The sequence below is a fragment of the Mytilus edulis genome, chromosome 13 (genome assembly GCF_963676685.1).
Source record: "Mytilus edulis chromosome 13, xbMytEdul2.2, whole genome shotgun sequence".
Taxonomy (NCBI): Eukaryota; Metazoa; Mollusca; class Bivalvia; order Mytilida; family Mytilidae; genus Mytilus; species Mytilus edulis.
The window spans coordinates 57,576,638-57,598,471 of record NC_092356.1 but is presented as its reverse complement, the minus strand read 5'-3'; the positions used below and the strand labels follow the sequence as shown (position 1 = coordinate 57,598,471).

The following is a 21,834-nucleotide window of genomic DNA, read 5'->3' as shown; positions in this document are numbered from 1 at the left end:
TTAGTAGTCAAAATCAAATCTAGTAGGTTTTGCTCATTGATGAAAGCCATACGGTGACCTAAAGTACTATATATTTTTTTAAATTCTACAACTTTTGGTCTCTGATACAGAGTTGTCTCATTGGCAATCAAATCACGTCTTATTAATTTTTTTTTCTTATCTACATTTTTTATTTACTTTTCACTAGTTGGCGTTGATAATTTGCTTCCTATAGAAATGCTACAATTGTATAACGGTTTCTAGAGTAAGTTATAACGGCTATTTCAGAAAGACGTGTCTTGTGTGCTGAGTAGCATATAATACAGCATCGGTCTGAGCATGGTGATTGTACAGCCATGGTCCAGTGGGATACTTTTTGTTATGTGCATCCGTATGTGGTATATATTAACACTGCTATGAATATGTTTCTCGTTTTTTTAAATAGATTAAACCGTTGATTTTACCATTTGAATGGTTTCACACAAGTAATTTTTTGGGAGCCCATTATAGCTTGCTGTTCGTTGTGAGCCAAGGCTCCATGTTCAAGATCGTACCTTGACCTATAATGATTTACTTTTATAAGTAGTGACTTGGAAGGAGAGTTGTCTCATTGGCACTCAAACCACATGTTTCTATATATCTATATAAATATCGACACAACAGAAGTAAAATTAACTATTTATATATACATAAAACTTGTAACAAGAACTTCAAAAATTCTAACAAGCGTTCTGAGATGTTTTATAAAGTAACGGCTAACATTCTCAAATCTAATAGCTCAATGAATGGTGGAAATGTGTATGTACACTGCTAAAATAAATTCAATCATATGCAATATTGTTCGATGCGTGAATAAAAGTTTGACAAAATAAATGAAACAACCGAACATTAGCCAGACACTGGACGATTCTCAGGAATACAATCCGGCGTTTGTAAGATAGCAACAATTTTGTTTGATACAATTGCAGAAATTTTGCTTCTCTTGTCCCAACGATTAGATTCTTGATAAGGAACGAATATACAGTTATTTAACCCTAACAGTTGATCTTTGTAAGGGATCTTTCCCTGCTCTCTCAAGTCCACAGCCGCGGCAGATATATGTTGTTCACGTAAGGCCTCGTATAAATCATAGTAGTTAATCACGTGACCACGTGCTGCGTCGATTAAGATGGCCGATGTCTTCATTTTTTGAAAAGCGTCCTTGTAAAATAGTTCACTGTTTTTATTGTTTCCTCTGCAGCAGATACAAATGATGTCAGATTCTTCTAAAACTTTTTCAAATTCTTCATACTTGGCTCCTATTTCTTTTTCGTGTGCTAATTTGACTGTAAAATCACTGTATTTAATGTCTGAGATGCCCTTTTCACGTAATCGTTTACCAATGGCAACAGCTGTGCTTCCAAGTCCAATGAGTCCAAGTGTCTTGCCTTTGTACATTTTTTGAATGACGTCATTCTTATTTATTGACTCATTTGCATTAACATCTAGAAAATGAAATAGACAATTGTTTTATCATGTTCATAAATTCAGAAATATGGAAGTCATAATTATCATATTTATAATGTTGTTGGAGCATGTTGTGATAAAAAATAAAATGCATTTAATGTTTGTATGTTGTTGTCTTGGTAACTTCTAATTGCATAACAGATATCTAAACATATTTACAGTTGTTTCATATTTTTGCCAACTATTTTCACACTGATGGAAAAAACAATGCATGTTTCAAACAAATCATATCATGTAACTTGAAAGACTTGGAAATTAAAATGAAGCTGAAATTATTAAAACCCTGATTTCTCAACGTGGTCAACGGGGGGTAACTCTATTATATCGCCTTGCTTACCTTCGCTAGACATTAACTGTCCCTCAAGTGCAGCTACCGTTAAATCGGCTACAATTTCTGTAGATATGGACGGCATGGTGATAATTTGGATATTACGTCTTTTACATTCGTCTACATCTATGTGATCACAAAGCTCAGATAATGTTCCTATCACTTTTAACGATGGACCTGAAAATAAATTAAACTTTTCTAATATTTGAATATGACACTGTCTGTCAATTGTTACTTTAAATATTAAAGGTTACTTATACTACGTTGTGACTGGATTAACGCCGTGGCGTGGTGATTCCCTATCAACCTTTTAGGGTTAGAAGATTTTATAAACGGTGACGTCTTCTTCTTATGATTTTTGTATTTTTAAACAAAACTTGAATGGAAAAGATCCGTGTTCGAAAAAGTCGAATTATGCGGTTCACTAGTCTACTAACCCTTCATAAATCCATAGAGGGTTAGTAAAATCTATAGACAATTCGTCCTTTGGACAAACCCATTTATATGGATTTTACTAATCCTCTATGGATTCGTATGGGGTCAGTACAAACCATACAACTTATATAATTTGGATAAATTGGTTTTATGTCTTTCGTGTCCGTCAATTATGCAGTATACAGCTCCATTTGTTAAAAAGTCATGGTCACTGAGGAGGGTGGACTTGAACAACTGCATGATAGATACATATATGTATATAATGTGTTGTTCTCTTTTTTTTCTATGATGTATTGTAAAACTATTATGTTGATTTATGTATGCCTTCAACCCATATGGGTAAAAATGTGCATTTATTCAATAAACTATATCTGTATATTATTATTTTATTTAATCATCTGTTACATTAGTTACGCTTACGATGTGTATATGTTTTCATTGAGTTAAGACAACGAATAAAACATTACAAAATCCGGATTTAGTACGAATCGGTTTATCTACATGTATAATAATTCTTTAGTGCAGTTAAGACTTCCTTATTTGTTCTTTTTGATGACGTATATCATGTATATTATTCGATACCATGTCGAGTTGTTATTTTTTAAATCCGGTATGACCGTGATCTTTTAATAGAATAGTAGAATTAAACGTCATTTAGGTTAACTAAATTTAACATTGAACAATAGCTAATCCCAATCCTTGTAACCTAATGTCTGAACTACATGTGCATGTATCACACAATATCATGACATTATATACAATAACAATGTCAGTTCTTTTCAAGGAATTGTATATTTAAATCTACAATTACTTATTTCTTAGTATAATTTTGTTTTTATTCGTGGTCACAAAAAATAAGTTTATATTATATGACATGTACAATAAAGTAGTAATTCCTTTTTTTAAATCTTAATTACAAATATCATTCTAGAATTTGATTTAGCACATTCATTTGACATTTGTAAGTTTCAATATTGAAATGATTTAAATATTTTCAAATAACTTTTATAAACTATGGTGCATGTGTACCAGTCGGCATTCGGTGAGAATAAAGGTGTCATTTTGATTTAAAATATGAAGGAGAAAGCTGTTTTCACCTCTGATCTCTCCCCCTTTTATTTTCAAAATAAATGTAAAAAAAAAATTGGCGCATGGATCCGTCTCATTTGATCTTTGAGTTAAACTTTGATTTAGAACACAAAGAACAAGGAAGTCCTTTATATTTTCTATTTATTAACTTCTCAGAAGCAGGTTAAAATTCCTTTTAGTATAATGTAAATTGCATTGCTCAAGTATGCATGTCCAAAACCATTATTTTCTTTTCAAAAAAAATATATACGGAATGAGAAACCAAAAAAAAGGGGTGACACTGAAAATAAAATGAATAAATCAAAAAAGTTAATGAATATGTATACATTAGAACACTATACTTAAAAGAAAACAATTAAGGTACACGACTGGTCACGAAGGTATCATTTCAACTGTCATTGTATTTACTCAAACGATGTCACAGATACATCTACATGTATATATTATGCTGACCTAAATTTCTTAAGTGTCTTTATCCTTGATCTTAAGACATGCTGTTTTTGTCAATAATACATCCCGTCAAAATACAGACAGAAATGTGTTTGGTCTTTGTGAGATAGGATATAATGTTTACTTAGGTGACTTTTATCTATCTTTACCTGGTCAAAAGGGGTCAGAGAAAGTGGACTTTGATCTCCTACCTGTACCTGTGTCAAGATAACTGCAAACATTCACATTGCTTTTAATAGTACAGTGGCCTTCCGTGACACAAATACAGCAATTTGTTTGAGTACATCTAATTTTCTCACTTGGAAAAGGGGCATTCAACAAAATTGTACACTTAGTGCACTTAAAAGTGAAAAAAAACTGAATAAATTATAAATGAAAAAAGCTGGGCCAAAAAAAGTGATATACGGCATCTATTACAATCTTCGAAAATGCCGAAATCTCTGTGATTGGTTTGTAAACAACGCTACCAATTTGGATTTATCCTAAAGTATATATATATGTGTCACGTAAATTGAGTTACTCTGACACACAACGAGTGACAATAACATCTTCTTTTTACTAAACTCAAATAATACGACAGCGTTTCATATATTTCATATCAAGAAAATAAGTATTGCTACTTCAGAAACAAGCAAACAAAAAGCGAGTTTATGATTTACGGTTTGACAAGCCCAGTCCAGTACCTAACACCCAACCCCCCTTTTTTTCCACCCAACAAAAAAAATATTCTCAGAACGATTCATACTTATAAGAAATAAGTAAATGATAAGATTATCATTAATATTTCATTTAGAATATACTTCATGAGTGTACGTGACATATTGATATTGATTAGCAACAAACAACACGTTTTAAAAGGTGTGTGGATTTAAAGCAATCTGATTGGCTGACTCAAGGTTGCCGATCAGCTGTTCCTAAAATAGTTTTGTAACAGGACAATTTTATATATTTTACCCCATCCGTAACACGAATTTTCTCGGTTTTTTTCTGAATACTGAAAATAATAGTAATAACAAAAACAGTGACATACCTGCCCTATCCAATACATCCCAATCTATTTTGTCTGTTGGCATACACAAAAGTGCATCCACGCCTTGTATGTTATTCAATAGTTCGCCTCTAGGAACCGGCTCATGGCTATTCCAAAAGGAAACATTGCCGTCTTCCAGTAAAATATCGAATGCACCTTGCGGAATCTGTCTTGTAACGTATATCCTAGAACGTTGTTTCATCTTTACAGACTTTTTTCAATACTGATCCAGTCTAATCCGCGACAACGTGTATAATGTTTTGACAGGTCGCTACACTATCTATTTATATATTATATGACGTCATAAAATTTTGTTGAGTTATAGTCTATTCCGCGAAAGACTAGTATTATGTCAAGCGCCTTCAGGTAGCACTAATTAATCTCAATGGTTAATTTATCTTTAACACCTTTAGGTATCGCATGACACATGATACGAGTAGTAATTATAGAAAAACAAATAAAAAGTAATAATACAATAACATGAAATAATTGTTTCTAATTTTGAAAAAAAGTTCAAAAATACAAATTACAATGAACGGTACTGAAATAATTTCATTCATGAAAATGAAATAAACATTCTAAAATTTTTTTGAATGTTTATAATGTTTTTGGCAGGGGTCACGTTTTTATATTCGAAAAATTAGACTTAATGAAATATAATATATATGTCTACTCGTTGGTCGGGTTGTCGTCTCTTTGACACATTCCCCATTTCTATTCTTAATTTTGTTAACATCGAGTCTAAGTTTTATACAAAGAAATTTCGAAGAAATGAATAAGAGCCGATTACAAGCTATTGGTCTGCACCAAACTTTTAAATTAAAGTAACTATTTCATTGAAAAAATACATTACATGCAGCGAGACGGAAGAGGAACCGCTGAAAGACAGCTCGTTGTTCGCTTTTTGTAATATAATTTTAATAGGTTTTTTTTAATAAGAAAAATCAGAATTTCTAGTAAACTTTTACATTGAAGAGTAGCACCCTTTACCAAACATTATTTAATCCTGTGATTTGTTAGTTCGCGTGGGGGAGGAAGTTATATCCTGTTCCATATAATAATGTCTTGAATTCACAGTTTCTAGAAGTCCTATCCGAAGTATTGACTTGGGTATTGGAATACGGTCATCCCTTAGTCTTTTCTCGATAATCAGTAAAACGCTTGCCAAAGTGGGGAGTCGGTTTGGCTTTGCGGTATGTATAAATTCTCGGTCACGTCTATAAATGGGGACATTAAATCCGATGCCTCGTGTAGAGCGAGTGCCATGTTCTCTGCACGTTAAAAACCTTTGCACCAACTCTAAGAGGGATCGTTTACGGTAGCTGACCTGATGCAAGCTAGGCTAAATTACTATCCTTATTACATCATTGTACATATACTACCCTCATTTCAAAGTTGAATTCAGGATTCCAGACCCTATTACACTGGAAACTTCCTATACTATTATAATTATTTATCCTGCAATTTGGTGTTCTACTATACAGATACAGCCCTACATATATCGCTATGCTGTATCTGTATACTAAACAGATATATCGCTTTAAAGCTCCGCCGCCCACTGTCGGACTGAGTATTGTATGAACCCGCGTGACCTCAGAATGTGTATATTTGCAATCGCATTCCAACGACGTATCAATTGCGAATTAACGATTTCTTTTATACGTTCTGTTTCTTTTCCAACATTTCTTTAGAGCAATAAGAATCACACCAATTTTCTGATAACATACACACATGAACAGCAGTCTTATCTACCATGACAACTATCGATATCAAAACTTGAATGTGTATGATTGTGTAACAAAACCCCGGGGGGGGGGGGGGTTACTTCCTATAATTTTAGTGGTATGAGTGTGCCGCAAAACAGGGTCACTTTTTCATGCCCTGCAGGTTAGAACAGGGTCCCTTTTTCTTGTCCTGCTGGTTAGAACAGGGTCGCTTTTTCATGCCCTGCTGGTGAGAACAGGGTCGCTTTTTAAATAAAGTATTTGTCTAAAACAGGATCGCTTATTTAACTGTTTAAGATATAGTCTAGAACCCGGGTCTAGAACTACATCTGTTTTACACGGTCTAGAACAGGGTATACATTTTCTGAGCGTGTATAGAACAGAGTATGATTTTCAATATTTTTGTTTAGAACAGGGTATGTTTTTCAATGTTTTCTTGTTAGAACAGGGTATGATTTGGCAAGTGCTGTCGGCACAGTTATACCCGAAAGGATAGTCAGTAACCCCCCCCCCCCCGCCCCCCCCCCCCCCCCACCGCGAACAAAACCAACCATGTCAATTTCAGCATGCATGTTTAGTGAATGTTGAATCTGAAGCGTAGGACAACTCGTACACTCCTGTTTCAAATTGAACTTGTTTTTGCTGTTGAAATTAGTTGTTATGTTAAAATAGATAATTATTCACTTTGAGCGATGTATTTGTACTCGGCTCGAAACACGAGTAATAATATAGCTCGCTAAGGCTCGCATTACACCTGTTTCTTAGCCTCGTAAAATACAGCTGATATTTAAAGACACTAAACAGTTATTGTCTATGTATTCGTTCTCGTCCGAAACATGCAGGAACTATTTGCTACTGGACAATTAACAAACCAGTGGCGGATCCAGAAATTTTCATAAGTGGGTTCCCACTGACTGACCTAAGAGGGGGCCCGCTCCAGTCACGCTTCAGTGATTCCCTATATAAGCAACCAAATTTTTTCCCAAAAAGGGGGGGGCCGGGCCCCCTGCCCCCCCCCCTAAATCCGCCTCTGCAAACAGCGATTAACAAATCAAATAATCAGAAATCATATTGCATTGGTGAGGATTGAACATTGATTAATCTACACAAAAAACCTGCCTGTTTATAGATGCGATATAGAATCTTGAATGACTTATGTGTAATCTAAAGATTAGATATGTATTTAATCAGTCAGTACTTTCGACCGAAATATAAACATTCATTTTCTGAATGAACAAGAGTACAAAGTCCAAATATATTTATGTCAGACGATATGTAGTACGTTATTGTTATATTTATGTTAACAAATAGGAAGTTTTCGTTTAAAGGTTCATTATATGTGTCATCATTTAATTGCAAACTGGACAGATGTATAAAGTTTACATGCAAAATAAACAAATAAAAAACAACTTTCAACTGTTTTACATTATATTCAAATATAAGGAAATAATTAAGGTTTATATGCAGAGTAAATGATTAAAAAAACCAATTAAGCTGATAATAATATTGATAAAAGTAAGAAAAATAACAAATTATTGTTGCGCCAAAACAATAGAAAGTAAAAAGTAAAAATAGACTGTGATCCATCAAAATAAGATTTAAAGGTTATGTAGTCATTTTCCCGCCTTTTGCTATTGCATCAGCGCGTTAATTCAGGTTACCACGGCATGGCATTGCATCATGGAGGTGTATCGCTCTCCGACCCATTGATTGGTGTCCTCATGTAAAACATTGCATCAGGACATAACATGGGTCAATTCATACATAGTTATAGTTTATTTCTTGTTTATTTACACAATGTCCGGGTATGTTTGTTGATTGAAGATATATGAGGTCATTGACCTATCTGAATGATCTTATATATTCCGATCGACCAGTAGTCTTTGACATTCTGACAAGATTGTCATAATATAGAAACGGATAAGATAAAGGGAGACCGTTGGAGCGGGGTGATCTTTAGGTATTTTTACAGGGTTGGGTATTTTGCATTGTATATGAGGGGAGGACAACATTTGAAATCTCTCCTCTTACAAAACATAGAAACATGAACTCTTGAAAGAGTTATGAGAGACTATTAAACTTATTATGAATTCATATATAACACATAAAAATATAAAACATAAAACATTTACATTTGGGCAGAGACATATTTATTTCTCAGATTTGGGTTAATTATTTTTCAACCAATACAGAAACAAATTTATCATTTTAAATATTTCATATGCAATTACAGATCAGATATTAAATAAGAAACTTTAAAAACACAACCTACATTAAAAAAAAAATGCGGTTATTGGGCACTCAACCATTACAAAAGAAAGGTACTTTTAGTGTTACACTTTTCAATTGAAATGAGTTTACAGTATCACAAGATTACAGTTTTAAACCCTGTAAGATTTTTAAGGACCAGAACCAATCTTAGGAAAAATCTATTAGATTCTTTTATACATCTTAGCAAAGGTCTTTTATTCCTTCACGTTTTATAGGTGGTTTATAATATTTTGATATTAATATATGATTTTAATATAAAATATGTTAATGTAATGTACCTTAGGGAGCTACCATTTGATTTTTATGGGGGGGGCTAGGATGAAATTTGAAAAAAATAGGCAGGACAGGAGTTTTGAGTAAAAAAAAAGGCAGGATGAGACACTTTGCAAAAAAAAAAGGCAGGATGACAATTTAGGTAAAAAAAAGTCAGGATAAACTAATAAAAAAAAAGGCAGGACCGAATAGAGTGAAAAATAAAAAGGCAGGACAGAGATTACAACTAAAAAAAAAATGGAGGACAAAAATTTTCATCCTAGCCCCCCCATAAAAATCAAATGGTAGCTCCCTTACATGTGAGGATTAAACCAAATGTCGACTTTAAAATATAGCCCAAATGTCGACTAAAGATTTAGCCAAAATTTCGACATATTTGTCCAAACGTAACATGTTTTAGTCCAAATGGTACACTATATAATATAGTTAGCCCGAATGTGCATTTCACTATTATTTTCTAATATACATAAACAATTTCAAATACCTTTATACAATCTTCTTCTTCTATAAACATGCAAAATTTTACAAAAAAAACATTTAAAATTGGAAATATTTTTTTTTATCAATTTGGCTTTACATCAACATGTAGATCTAAAAAAAATAACATTGTGATATAGGGATATGCAAAATTATTGAACTAATGACATCGCCTCTGTAAGAGTTCATAATTTTAGAGTTTATCATTTTTAGAGAGATATAAAAATACAATTAGAAAATGAACACACTTCTTTGCGTTTTGTTTTGGTATCTGCTTAACATCTAACTTGATTGATATAGGAATTATACTAAAATACAAAATTGAGATCACAAAATCGAGTACGTACAATCATACCTACAGCTTCTATTGAAGAAAAAAATCGAAGATGAAGTCGTTACAACCTGAGACTACTATAACACAAATGGAAAAAGGCTTCAGTTTTAACCGTTTTTTTTCAAATGAAGGTTAATTACGGCCCCGGCGGCAAAAAGTATAAAGGAAGGTATGGATGGGTTTCGACGGTTATTCATTGAATAGATGAAAAAAATCAAGATTATAGAATAGGAATAATTGAAGAATAATCGATTGGAAATTTAGAACCGAAAAAAAAATATGCCCCAAAAAAGATATATTATACCAAATAATCGTTTTTTTTGTAAGCAATTCTGTGTTGCCGTTTGAATCAGTCTAGTATGCTTTGTAATGAACTTGGGTTTTTATCCTAATCAAATTCTTTTCCAAATACAAAAATAATGAGGATGTCTTTCCTTAATTAAAAGGGTCAATCATTTCAATCAATTTTGATCAGGTTTTTACAAACAACGTAATTAGCGGCAATCATATAAGAGAGAAAATATCGTTTAAAGTAGTTGAGTACAGAACGGCAAAAGGGGTTATAACTTCAGTGGGTGCATTAAACAAACAAAAGACCTACAAATTATAAATATATGTTCCCAAAACATCGTCGCAAATTTCACTTCGCAATGTCCTCTAAAAGGGACTAAAAGTGACTTCTTATCTTGGTATGACAGTGATCTCAATCTTGATCTTTTACTTGGTGATTTTACTGCATCAGATATTGAATCTGAAGGACGGCTGCAAAAACTGCAAAAAAACCAAAAAGAAGCCACTACCGCAAATAACTCTGAACGTCAAGCTTTATACCAGTGCTCAGACAGGGGCGTAGCTACCCGGAGGCACGACAGCACGTGCATCCACGTCGTTTTCACAACAAAAAAAAAAAAAAAAAAAAAAAAAAGCAAAAGAGAGAGAGATGAGTTGGTCAATCGGAATCGGAGACTGTTGGTATCTTTTCCGTCTATTCCGGATATTAGTTTGACAACCTAGTTACAAGTGTTGATGAAGCTGTTCATTCAGAAAAAGATCGTAGCTCCGAAGTTGCGTGCACATTGATTCGGCATGCAAAAAAAGAAATGGCAAAATAAAAATTTATAAATTGAATGTTAAAGGAAACACCTATGTTGTCACTTTTTTTAATTGATGAAATCTCATTAAATAACGACATTTGGTTTCAAAACATTTTTTTTTTTTGAGATTATGACAAAATCGGAAGGTTTCTTGTATCTTTTACAAGATTTTTACTTTTGAATTTGTAATACTCTAAATGTAATGTCTAAGATATGTAGTTTTGGAGCACATTTTACAGTGTACAGTTCATCAGTTTGGAATGAGATGTACCAATCGATGTACCAATCGGCATTAGAATTATCAGATCCCTTCGATATTGTTGAAAATATGCCGAGGCGATGTGGTTGACAGAAAGCCAATCACCCTGCAACCACGCCAAAACAGTATTGGAAAGTCTCATTATTTTTTGCGTTCATAGACCATATGATAAGGCAACTGGAGAGTGGAGTCGCGTCAAGTTATCAGAAAATCGCTTCTTTGTGCTGCTTCGTCGTGTTGTAGGAAATATCACAAACGAACAAATCTCAATATTGTCTGAAACATACGAAACTGACCTAGCATGTAATTTTGACGAATTCAATTGGGAGGTCGCTCGATGCCGAACACGTACGCTGGTTTATAACATCTCGCGAGTGCTACCATGTCATGATGGCCCTGAGATCTATCAGTCACGGTACTACGTATGTAATTGAAAACAAATGTACGATCAACAATCAACAACGAAAGTTACATAGCATTACTGCATATTCATCGGGATTTCAGTGTGAATGTTGACAAAGTAATAGAGAAGTTTGTTTCTGCCCAGACCCGAAGAGCAGATTTTGGACAATTTTGAGTAAATTCTGTATCACAAATATGTGTTGTTTATGTATTACTATATTCAGAAGATTTATTAATAGTTTTACATTCATATATTTTTATCTACATATAGCTCCTCTTTTAACCGTCATTTGACCGAAAACCGAAGAAAAAAAAAATTCTGCATAATAGGGTCCCAAAATTTTTTCGCCTCGCTCCGCTCGGCGGTATATGCTTCCACATCGTTTCTTTCTAGCTACGCCCCTGTCAGATTGTGACAAAACCTATTCTTCAGTATCTGGATTCCGTGGCCATTTAAGAACAAAGCACAGCCACCAACAAAACCTTATTTAACGTTTAGTAATGTCACGTTGCTGATCTTTATGTTTTCTAAAGTCTCCTTTTTTTTTGAAGTTTTATCTTGACGAATGAGTTTATCAAGAGTGGTACATATGTACACATCATTCTAATTCATACATTAAATTAAGATAGTAAATAAATAAATATAAATATTTATAGTAGAGTTCTGCCCAATAATCAATAGCTGACTGTCAGTGGCAAATATTTCTGGCATTGGGTAACCGAAAATTAGCTACATCGAGTGGGGTAGGTTCTGTGTTAACAGAAGTTTTATAGTTGAAAAGTGCATGATCTCAAGAAACTAACTTTCCATTTAAATGTGTATATATATATATATATATATATGTATTTTTAAGTCTAGAGAATTATTATTTTTTTTCATTTGAAAGGTCCGTACACTGTAAAAACAGGTTTAGATCCTAAATTCAAAACTAAACACTTTTTCTGTGTACGTTTTGAAACACCTTTAGCATCTAAACATGTTTAGATTTTAACAAGTGTTTAGATTTCAACAATTATTTAGATGTCAGATGTTTAGAAATATAACATACTAGCCGATTGAAAAAAAAAAATAATTGTTAAGATATATTATTTATTCAAATGTTCTCTTATATCCTTGAGGCATCGTCCCCTGGTATCAACTGCATTCAAGTTACCTATGATGCTTCCTTGTTTGCTTTTGATACAGGTAGGAAAGAGACATTTACACACATTTTACATGCCTATGGCCCATAAGGTATCGCCCCCTGGTGTCAGCTGCCTTTAGGAAACCATAATGCTTTCCTATTTGCTGCTGACACAGGATGAGTCATGGACATGTTTAATTTCTACTTTCTTTTTGGCTAATTATTATATATTTAATTGATCCAACTTTTTGTGTACTATACATATGTGGATATCTATTTTTCTTTTTTTCTTTTTGGGCTGCTTGTTTGTTATCTATATCAACCACACTTGCAATAAAATGCATTAGTATTAAAAAAAAAACATACTATAGATTCTTTATCTACGTATTCTTTAAGAACTTAAATAGTTCTCGTTTAACTTTTTTTTTTTTATTATCTCATTGTTTGTATTGTATTATGAAAAAATTATTGATGTTGTAATGTTTATGCCCTTTGGGGCCCATAATTGGAAATAAAAATATCTTATCTTATCTTATCTTATCTTATGGTGTTTAGACCTTAGAACGGTTACGCTACTAGTACTTTGATTTCACAGGAACTACTTGGGGTACAGCACTACAGGTTGAAAAGTGCACTGTATTGCAGAATATACAATACACGTGTACATATTTGCTTAAGTGTCCTCGCAATGATTTTTACCATCATTTTACTTGTCAATATAGTGCATTGTATATTTTTTTGAATTAAATAGGGCAGTTAGTTTTCTCGTTTGAATTGTTTAACATTGTCTTATTGAGCCTTTTATAGCTGACTACAGTATTGGCTTTGCTCATTGTTGAATGGCCGTACGGTGACCTATAGTTGTTAATGTCTGTGTCAATTGTGGTCTCTTGTGGACAGTTGTCTCATTGGCAATCATGCCACATCTTCTTTTTTTATAAAGCTGGAAAACTTCAATAATGATAATAATAATATTAACAATAATAGGGTTACACATTCTAATCTTCCTGGAGACCAAAGAAAAGTTTGTAAACAATAGGACTAAGTTTAGAAAAGTCTGTAACCAATAAGACCAAGTTTTGAAAGTCTGTAAACAATCAGACGAAGTTTAACCCACCATTTCTTTTTAAGGAATAAGTCTGTACCAAGTCAGGATTATGACATTTTTCCCCTTCGTTCTGTTTGTTTTTGCAGTCAAGTGTTCGATTTTGTTAGTTTTTATGGACCTTCCACTTTTTTATACAACTTGGGAGTTTTTTTTCTTCTATTTTCTATTCTAGTCTTGAGGATAACATACAATCTATTCAAATTATTTCAATAATTTATTTATAAGCTCACTAAATGCAAACAAAAAATACAGTTATAGATTTTGATGATTTTTATTCTCTACAAAACAGAAATTGTCAGTCCATTGAATGATAAAGGCTCTTGATCATGTTGGTGTGCTGTGAGTTCCTTTTGGTCGTCAGGTGAACTTTTGTATCCTGAAATGAAAAAATGAAACATTCATGTACATATTTATGCAACAGTCACTTATTCTTATATCATGCTTATCAAAATAAATTAAACAAGCTTCTTGAAAATGATTCTTACAAAAGTAAAATACACACTGTAGTTAAAAAGACAATACTTTACACCTTGTACAAATGTTCACATCAAAAGACAAATAAATCAAAGGGAACAATATATAAAGCAAACTAGCATGCAAGTTTTTTATATTTAAAAACAGAATCCTTGATTTCTGAGAACTACAGCCTGTTTTTCCCATTATATCCTAATATTATGAATATATATTTTTTAAATTGTCTATTTTTTTACTAATTCAACAGGATAAATATTAGACAATAATTTAACCTTCACTTTGCAATCGTATTATTGTTCTATTTGCAACTTAATAATATACTTATACATGTATATGTTAACTTACATCTGCTCTTGAAATTAAGTCATCCTTTTCTTTCTTCATTGCTTTCTTTCTGATCTGTTCTTCAATTTCATCTATGATATGGATTTATTCTAGCTCTTTTCATTCCAACTAGTGTCATAGTCCTATAAATGCATACAACAAAAGGACACAGATAAATAAACATTTGACAGAGAAAACACCACAGACAGCAGACATTAAATTTTGGAACCACAAACGCTTCAGACATAACCACCTTAGAGATGAGGTTCACTTAAATGACAAAAGGAATGAAGCATTTTTATTCAGCATTAGACATGCAATGAACTCAGTGGCATATGCATAAATTTTATAGATGTATTAATTTGAATCTTTATTAATGAGTCAACATGGTCAATTCTTGAATTTTGTGTAAGAATGAACATAATAAATGAATGGACAATGTTCTCTGTTAAATGTATATATATATATGTAGAATGCTATAATTTATGTCATTTATACTGAACAGGGGCGGATGCAGGAATTTTCGAAAGGGGGGGTGCTAACCCAGGGCACCCAGGGCAAAGGGGGGGTTCAAAACATATGTCCCGATACAAATGCATTGATCGGCAAAAATAAAGGGGGGGTGCGCACCCCCGGAACCCCCCCCCCCTGGATCCGCCACTGCTGAAGATGATTTAAATACAATTAAAGGATATTGCAGTAAAACCTAATTCATTGGAATTCCAAAGTCAGTCAGATATCTAAATGTTATCATGTTGAAAAATAAACTTACTAGTACCAGTTTTAAGCTTCTGTTCTTTTATCTTATGGCTGTTCTTATACCATCTTCCCAAACGAGATTTCTTTCGGTGAGGCATTCCTACAATAAATAAAATTATAATCAGTAACATTGAAAACTTATCATGCTTAAGCTTCTAGACTATAAGCATGATAAATGGGTCTTCAACTCTTGTGTTACTTAATGTTGCTTTATGGCTTATTTACTTTAACAAACTAATAGCCATGGTAAATTGATTGATTAATTTTAAATTGTGGACAAACTTGCCTTTTTCAAAATTGCCATTAGGGAGTCTTCATCATGAGGACCCCACCCCCCCCCCCCCCTCCCACACAAATAGGGATAAATAGCAGTATGCTGGTATATCAAATTATGACAAAGTATACATCAGTAAAAAGAAAAAGTACAAGAGAATGTTTTAATACTATCTAGAAAACAAACTGTTCATCTGAATTTAACCGATTCACAAAATAAATTGACTCAAAAAAATTACATCGGCCATTTTGAAACCTTCATAAGGTAAATCCCCTCACAAAAAGGGATAAATGGCAGTATGATGGTATATTAAATTATGACAAAGTATACATCAGTAAAAAGAAAAATTACAAGGGAATGTTTTAATACTATCTAGAAAACCAACTGTTCATCTGAATTTAACCGATTCACAAAATAAATTGAGTCAGCCTAACGGACTTTTAACTCAATCGCGGTAAATTTCAGGTTTCATTTGTAAATTTACGCTTATTAATTCACTAAACAATGCGATTGTGAACATAAACAAACAATAATTAACGTTTTTAATCTTATTGTAACACTTACCGATATATAAAACTCCTTAATAAGCCACACAGGTTAGAAAAAAGTTATTATTTTGCACCTCATTTGTAAACAATGACTGATCGTCCTTCTTGTCTAATCAGTCCGCGTGCGCGCGCATTCCGTGGACATCGTGTAAATACGATTTGACTGGCCAGTACAGAGAGTGACCAATCTCTGTGTTATAGTAGTCTCAGTTACAACCTCAAAACAAATTTACTACTGACCAAACCAAGGTTTCTGCAATTGATTGCCTTCTTAGATTAAACAGAGAATCTTTTGAAGAAAGGCGTATGGCGGGATAAGCGGGGAAATATCATTAGAAAACGCCTGTACCAAGTCAGGAATATGACAGTTGTTATCCATTTGTTTGATGTGTTTGGACTTTTGATTTTGCCTTTTGATTTTGGACTTTCCTTTTTGAATTTTCCTCGGAGTTTAGTGTTTTTGTGTTTTTACTTTTTCCTACACTGCAACAAGTGTATTACGACATTTCTTCACTCGAGACACTTATTATTTAAAGCGCGAGGCTTGTCGAGCTTTTTAAATAATTAAAATTTAACTATCGAGTGGAGAATACACCTTTCCCTTCCTTGAGTGTACGGCTTCAAAATATATTTATTTAAACTGTTTAATGCATACAGAGAAATTAACAAATAACAGTGCATGGGAACATGTAATTTCATGGATATGATTTTGATGTTAGATTATATTTGCAACCATGGTATGCATGCATCTTCAGTTATTAGAGTAAATTATACTGCATTCATTATTGTCAATGCAACTGAAGTAAATGCAGATATAAAATAAATCAGGAAAATTTTATTTTACAATGAATTAAGATGTTTACCTTTTAACGTTTTGAATAAGAATAAGAATTATAGTTGTATTTGTCAAGGATGACGCCCATGAAGAGCAGAATAATTAATACAAATTATGATATGTACATATGATTAACATTTTTTTTTATTGATTACAGTGATGAAAAAAATAAAACAAAAAACAAAAGCATTTATTATAGTTTTGTTTCTCGCTTACGATAATAAAGGGGAAATATGTGTTCCTGTAAGTGCATACGTCCGTCAGTCTATCTATCCGTCCTTATTGTAGGTTCGTCAGTCCTGCATCAGTGTTGCTTTAAAGTAGGTTCCGGCTTTGGTTGTGTAGGTTGTAGTTACATACGCTTAATTGTGTACAGATGGTTATTATGAATTAAACTGCTTAATGTATTAAAATGTAAATGCCATATTAGGATGTTTACCCATTTATCATGGTTAACTCAAAATGGACATGTGATGGCTTAAAGTTTTGATGTAAGGTAGATCTTTGTCGAATTAACTTGAAACAGCAGGTATGATCATCATTAAGGATGTACTTAGGTGATCTAAGGTAAAATTAGATAAATCAAGAAATCAAAATTGATACTTTAAGCTGGAAGAGTATAAGTTAAGGATCAAAATTAAAGCTAAAAATATTGATAGGACATGGAGCTCCTTTTCGAGATATTTGATTTATAAAATATGGCGGGAAAAGGCTGACTCTGAGTTTTACCTTATATTTGCATTGGTATCATTTGGGTCTAAAATCAAAAGAAAGAAAATCAAAAATCTGCTTAAATTTTGTCAAATGACCTTTTATGATCATGAGCTATTAAGTCTTAAGTTAAAAGACAAATACAAAATGTAGGTGTTATGGGGCAAAATATTTTACATTATATTGTATAGTAAAAAACCAAGGAGTCCGAACCTCACTGAACATGTAAATGAGCGGGGAAGTGACCTATGGACTGGAGTTATACATTATTTTAAATGTTAAACATGTAGTACGGTGACCAAGTAAGGAAAAGTCGCTTATTTAAGGAGTTTAATCGTCATTCGGACTATACGGCTGTAAATCACAGTATTGGTAGTTCAAAGGTTTCACTTCACATTTTGACTTGTCGTCAAAAAATCGTACGGTGCAATTTTTGTAAAATGGGCTTTGAAGTTCGTTCCCTTACTTTAAAGAAAAAAAATACTTTCAAAAGATTTTTGGCCTAAATTCTAAAAGAACATTCGGGATATGCTTTTTGTTATTATATACATTGTTGTAACACATTATTTTAACAATTTCAAAAAAGTTTAGCAAAATTAATCCGTTATTGAGGAGTTTTTGTAAAAATTGAATACTACGAATATTTTGCATTTAATAGAGTACGTTTCAATTCATTTTCATCATTTATTTTTTCGCAAAATGTAAAATAAACAACATTTATATGATATTTCAAACCTTTATTGAACAACACTTTCAAAATCATTATTTCAGAAGCATTATTTCAACTTGTGCATTGAAACAAAATATACACTTCAAATTGAAGATACAGGTTTTCCACTTGAAATTCGACTTGTAAAAAAATTGAACCGGACCGATACTATTATTTTAATCTATAAATGATATTTTGTATCACAACGATTTTTCATTGCTAACATTTGTTCAATTTGATTTTTTTTGGATAGTTTATGGTCCCATTTCGTGTTGGTTATCTTGTTTTTTTATGTCTTTTTAAAAGATTTCATATTTTCGTATGTTTATTTGATATGGGTTTTTTTCTTTTTATACATTTCAAAAATTAAGAACCAAGTCTGAATTTGGATATGTAGTTATCTGGAAAATGTTTGAACTAGGAAGTCCTTTACGATTAGGTTCTAGAAGTTAAAAAAGGCAACACATGGCTTTTAATTTTGAAAACTGTATCGTATGACAGAGAATAAGTACTTAATCAGTCACCTCCTTTACTGTAAAGAGTAAACGTTGCTTCATAAGTTCTGTTGAAAGACTAAATGATGGAATCTGCCAGCAATGTGTTGTAGAGTATGGGTCGTTTGTTGAACCTGATTTGGTGAATCAATTCAATTCTGATGCCTCGTGTGCACTTTCCTTACCTTCCTTTGGCCCATCACTCACAACTTACACCAGTCTGAGAGGTGGTATGGCATTGCTTAAATGTATTGATGATAAAAAAAAAAGCAAAAAAAATGGTGACCTTGCAGGTGACTATTATAAAAATATGACCCAATGCTTTTCGCTAGCGCACACAGTAGCAGACATATTTTCACCGCTACGACACGAAAAGCTCAATAAAGTTGTCTGTTGAAAAGGAAAGCCGCACAAAGAGTACACCTTCAACCAAAGTGTATCAGATTATTGAAGGGAGAAGGATACTGACTGGAAGAAGTTTCTTTCTGTTAAAGAAAACCAACAGGCTCTCCCTAATTTCTTTGGTAGTTTTTTTTTTTTAAAACTATGACAAATTCCCTATGATTCCACCTTATATTGAGCTTTACTCAGCTGGAACCTTTGTAAATCCGAAATTGTCGAAGTTATTTCAGACAGTAATGTTAATGACTGTTGTAACTTGCTTAGCACTCACCAAGGGCCAATACTCGTATGATAATTATTGCCTTATACTTTGACATGAAGTTAACAGAAAAGGGAAAGAGCGACAGAATAATCCTAAGGACCTCTGATACGGGTGTGATTGTTCTGTGTGTTCACTACTGCAAACAAGTGACACATGCATGCGAGTTGTAGGCGCAGTTGGATGTGTACGGATTGCTAGTTTAGTCTTACATGAATGATTTATTAGTTGTTGGTGGCTTTGAACTAGCTGTCAGATAACTGCGAGTACTCTCAGATCTGTTCCTAGTGTTTTTTGTTGTTTGGATGTACAAGTACCCGGCTACGTCCAATTGTATATTTGTCCATCTGATGAGTTAAGCCTTTATCAACTGATTTTTATAGTTCGTTCTTATATTGTACTGTTATACCACTGTCCCAGGTTAGGGGGAAGGGCTGGGATGTATGTGCCTGTCCCAAGTCAGACGCCTGTAATTCAATGGTTGTCGTTTGTTTATGTGTTACATATTTGTTTTTCGTTCATTTTTTTATATAAATGAGGCCGTTAGTTTTCTCGTTTTAATTGTTTTTACAAAAGACTTGAAAGGACACACACGACTATTGCAGTTACAGAGTTTTGGGAGTACTGACGAAGATGAAGCCCTTGTTTGTGTAAGAATTTAGTTTCGAAGATGTATGATCTGAGGAATGATCTCTTTAAATCATTCCATCACGATATTAATAAAATTCGCGTCAAGCTTACCACCAGTAAAAAAGTATGTTTAGTCAGGTTACCTCTCTGTGAAGCGGAAATTTTGACCGCATAAAACATTGCTAAACCCCCTGTTTCGTCACCTTTAAAATACGGTTGGCGAAAATTAATTATTTCATTACACCCCGTTTATTTTAAAGGGCATATGTCAGCAGAATTCTTGCAGGATCTTTTGTGTTCATGTTAAGGAAAATCTTCATGTGAAAAGTGTTTGTTCACAACAAAACCTTACATGTACGGATCTTTGCTCCTTTCAAGGGTAAGAATTATGTAGAAATTCCTTGACAGATGAATCAGAAGATACTCCTGGATGAAATCTGTTTTCTGATCATTTTGATTGGATTTTTTAATGTTCTTCGAGCTAATTAGTGGTTTTTGGTTGCAATGAATTACATGCATGAGCTTTTTCAAAATAAACATTCAGGATAGAAGGCTTTACTTGAAAACAACATTTATCTTTTATTGCTGAGGTTGAATGTCACCCGGCAAGGTAACTACTGTAACTTTAACGGAATTTGTATTGATCTTGTATAATAGAACAAGTGTTGAAAAACGTCAATTTTCAGAATTAACCGATTACTAAGTAATATGTTTCTTTTTTTTTTTACATTTTCGAGATAATTCATTTTCAATTGATTTGAAATTCAACACAAAATGCTGCTGATATCTTTCAATTGTTAAGATACAGAAAGAAAAAAAGAAAACAGTATGTTGATCTTTGACCTTAATTTATGCAAAACTGTTACCACATTTCTTTTTGACGACATCGATATTCCAAAAGTACTCATTTTTCCGAATCCAATGATATATGATATAGCCATATAGTATGTTTGACGATTAAATTTTAAAAATATTGGGTCTGGTCACCGTACTAATGTAAGAACAACAAATATAGACATCTCATCAGCTATATTCACTGAATGGTGACGTTAGTGAAATAAATAAAAATTTAAGAGATGTTTACATTGATCCTTTAAATTTTAAGATTTGGTCATAAATGTTTAACTCTTAGCGGTTCATGATGTGACTGACGGTTATTTGTTTACGAATTGGCAAGTTTATTATCTACACAAACCAAGCTTTTAAGTAAACAATTAGGATTTTAATTTATTTTTAAAACGTAGCGAAAAGAAAGAAAAAAAAGTCAGTCGTACGCAAACGATAATATTTATCAAACATGTTTTAATACCCTTTCAGAGCCCGATTCACCCCCGGACTGATATTGTTTAAACTTTAGTTTTTAAAAGTGTACTGTATTTCTGACCTGTTGCTGTTCTTTTCATTTTTCATACTACTCGCTATATACAGTGATGTGGGAGTCCATCTGCCTATTCGTTTGTCCGTTCGATCGTTCGTCCGTCTATCTGTACCTATTCACACATTGTGCACCTTCTTCTTTGGATTCTATGAAA

At 32.9% G+C, this 21,834-nt stretch overlaps 2 protein-coding genes and 1 long non-coding RNA gene across 4 annotated transcripts in view; 1 reads left to right on the top strand and 2 right to left on the bottom strand.

The window, feature by feature from the left end:
• The window catches only part of LOC139501986 (tyrosine-protein phosphatase non-receptor type 11-like), a 462,346-nt gene that overhangs the window by 436,494 nt on the left and 4,018 nt on the right, over positions 1 to 21,834 (top strand). The window lies entirely within an intron of this gene.
• LOC139500716 (glyoxylate reductase/hydroxypyruvate reductase-like) lies at positions 646 to 5,109 on the bottom strand. Its single transcript, XM_071289546.1, has 3 exons — positions 4,818 to 5,109; positions 1,823 to 1,990; positions 646 to 1,463 (listed from the first exon to the last, which is right to left on the bottom strand). Exons 1-3 carry the CDS (start codon positions 5,017 to 5,019, stop codon positions 868 to 870), a joined length of 966 nt encoding a protein of 321 aa, XP_071145647.1. The 5' UTR covers positions 5,020 to 5,109; the 3' UTR covers positions 646 to 867.
• LOC139501134 (uncharacterized) lies at positions 14,085 to 16,396 on the bottom strand. Its single transcript, XR_011658469.1, has 4 exons — positions 16,279 to 16,396; positions 15,454 to 15,540; positions 14,703 to 14,824; positions 14,085 to 14,259 (listed from the first exon to the last, which is right to left on the bottom strand). It is a non-coding gene; the product is annotated as an uncharacterized lncRNA (long non-coding RNA).

What these genes read in the sequence shown, in the direction of transcription:
- LOC139500716 (XM_071289546.1), bottom strand. Translation starts at nt 5,019, where the DNA reads ATGAAACAACGTTCTAGGATATACGTTACAAGACAGATTCCGCAAGGT. An exon ending in GGATGTATTGGATAGGGCAG is followed by an intron (nt 1,991 to 4,817) that starts GTATGTCACTGT and finishes ATTTATTTTCAG; the next exon opens with GTCCATCGTTAAAAGTGATA. An exon ending in ACAGTTAATGTCTAGCGAAG is followed by an intron (nt 1,464 to 1,822) that starts GTAAGCAAGGCG and finishes TTCATTTTCTAG; the next exon opens with ATGTTAATGCAAATGAGTCA.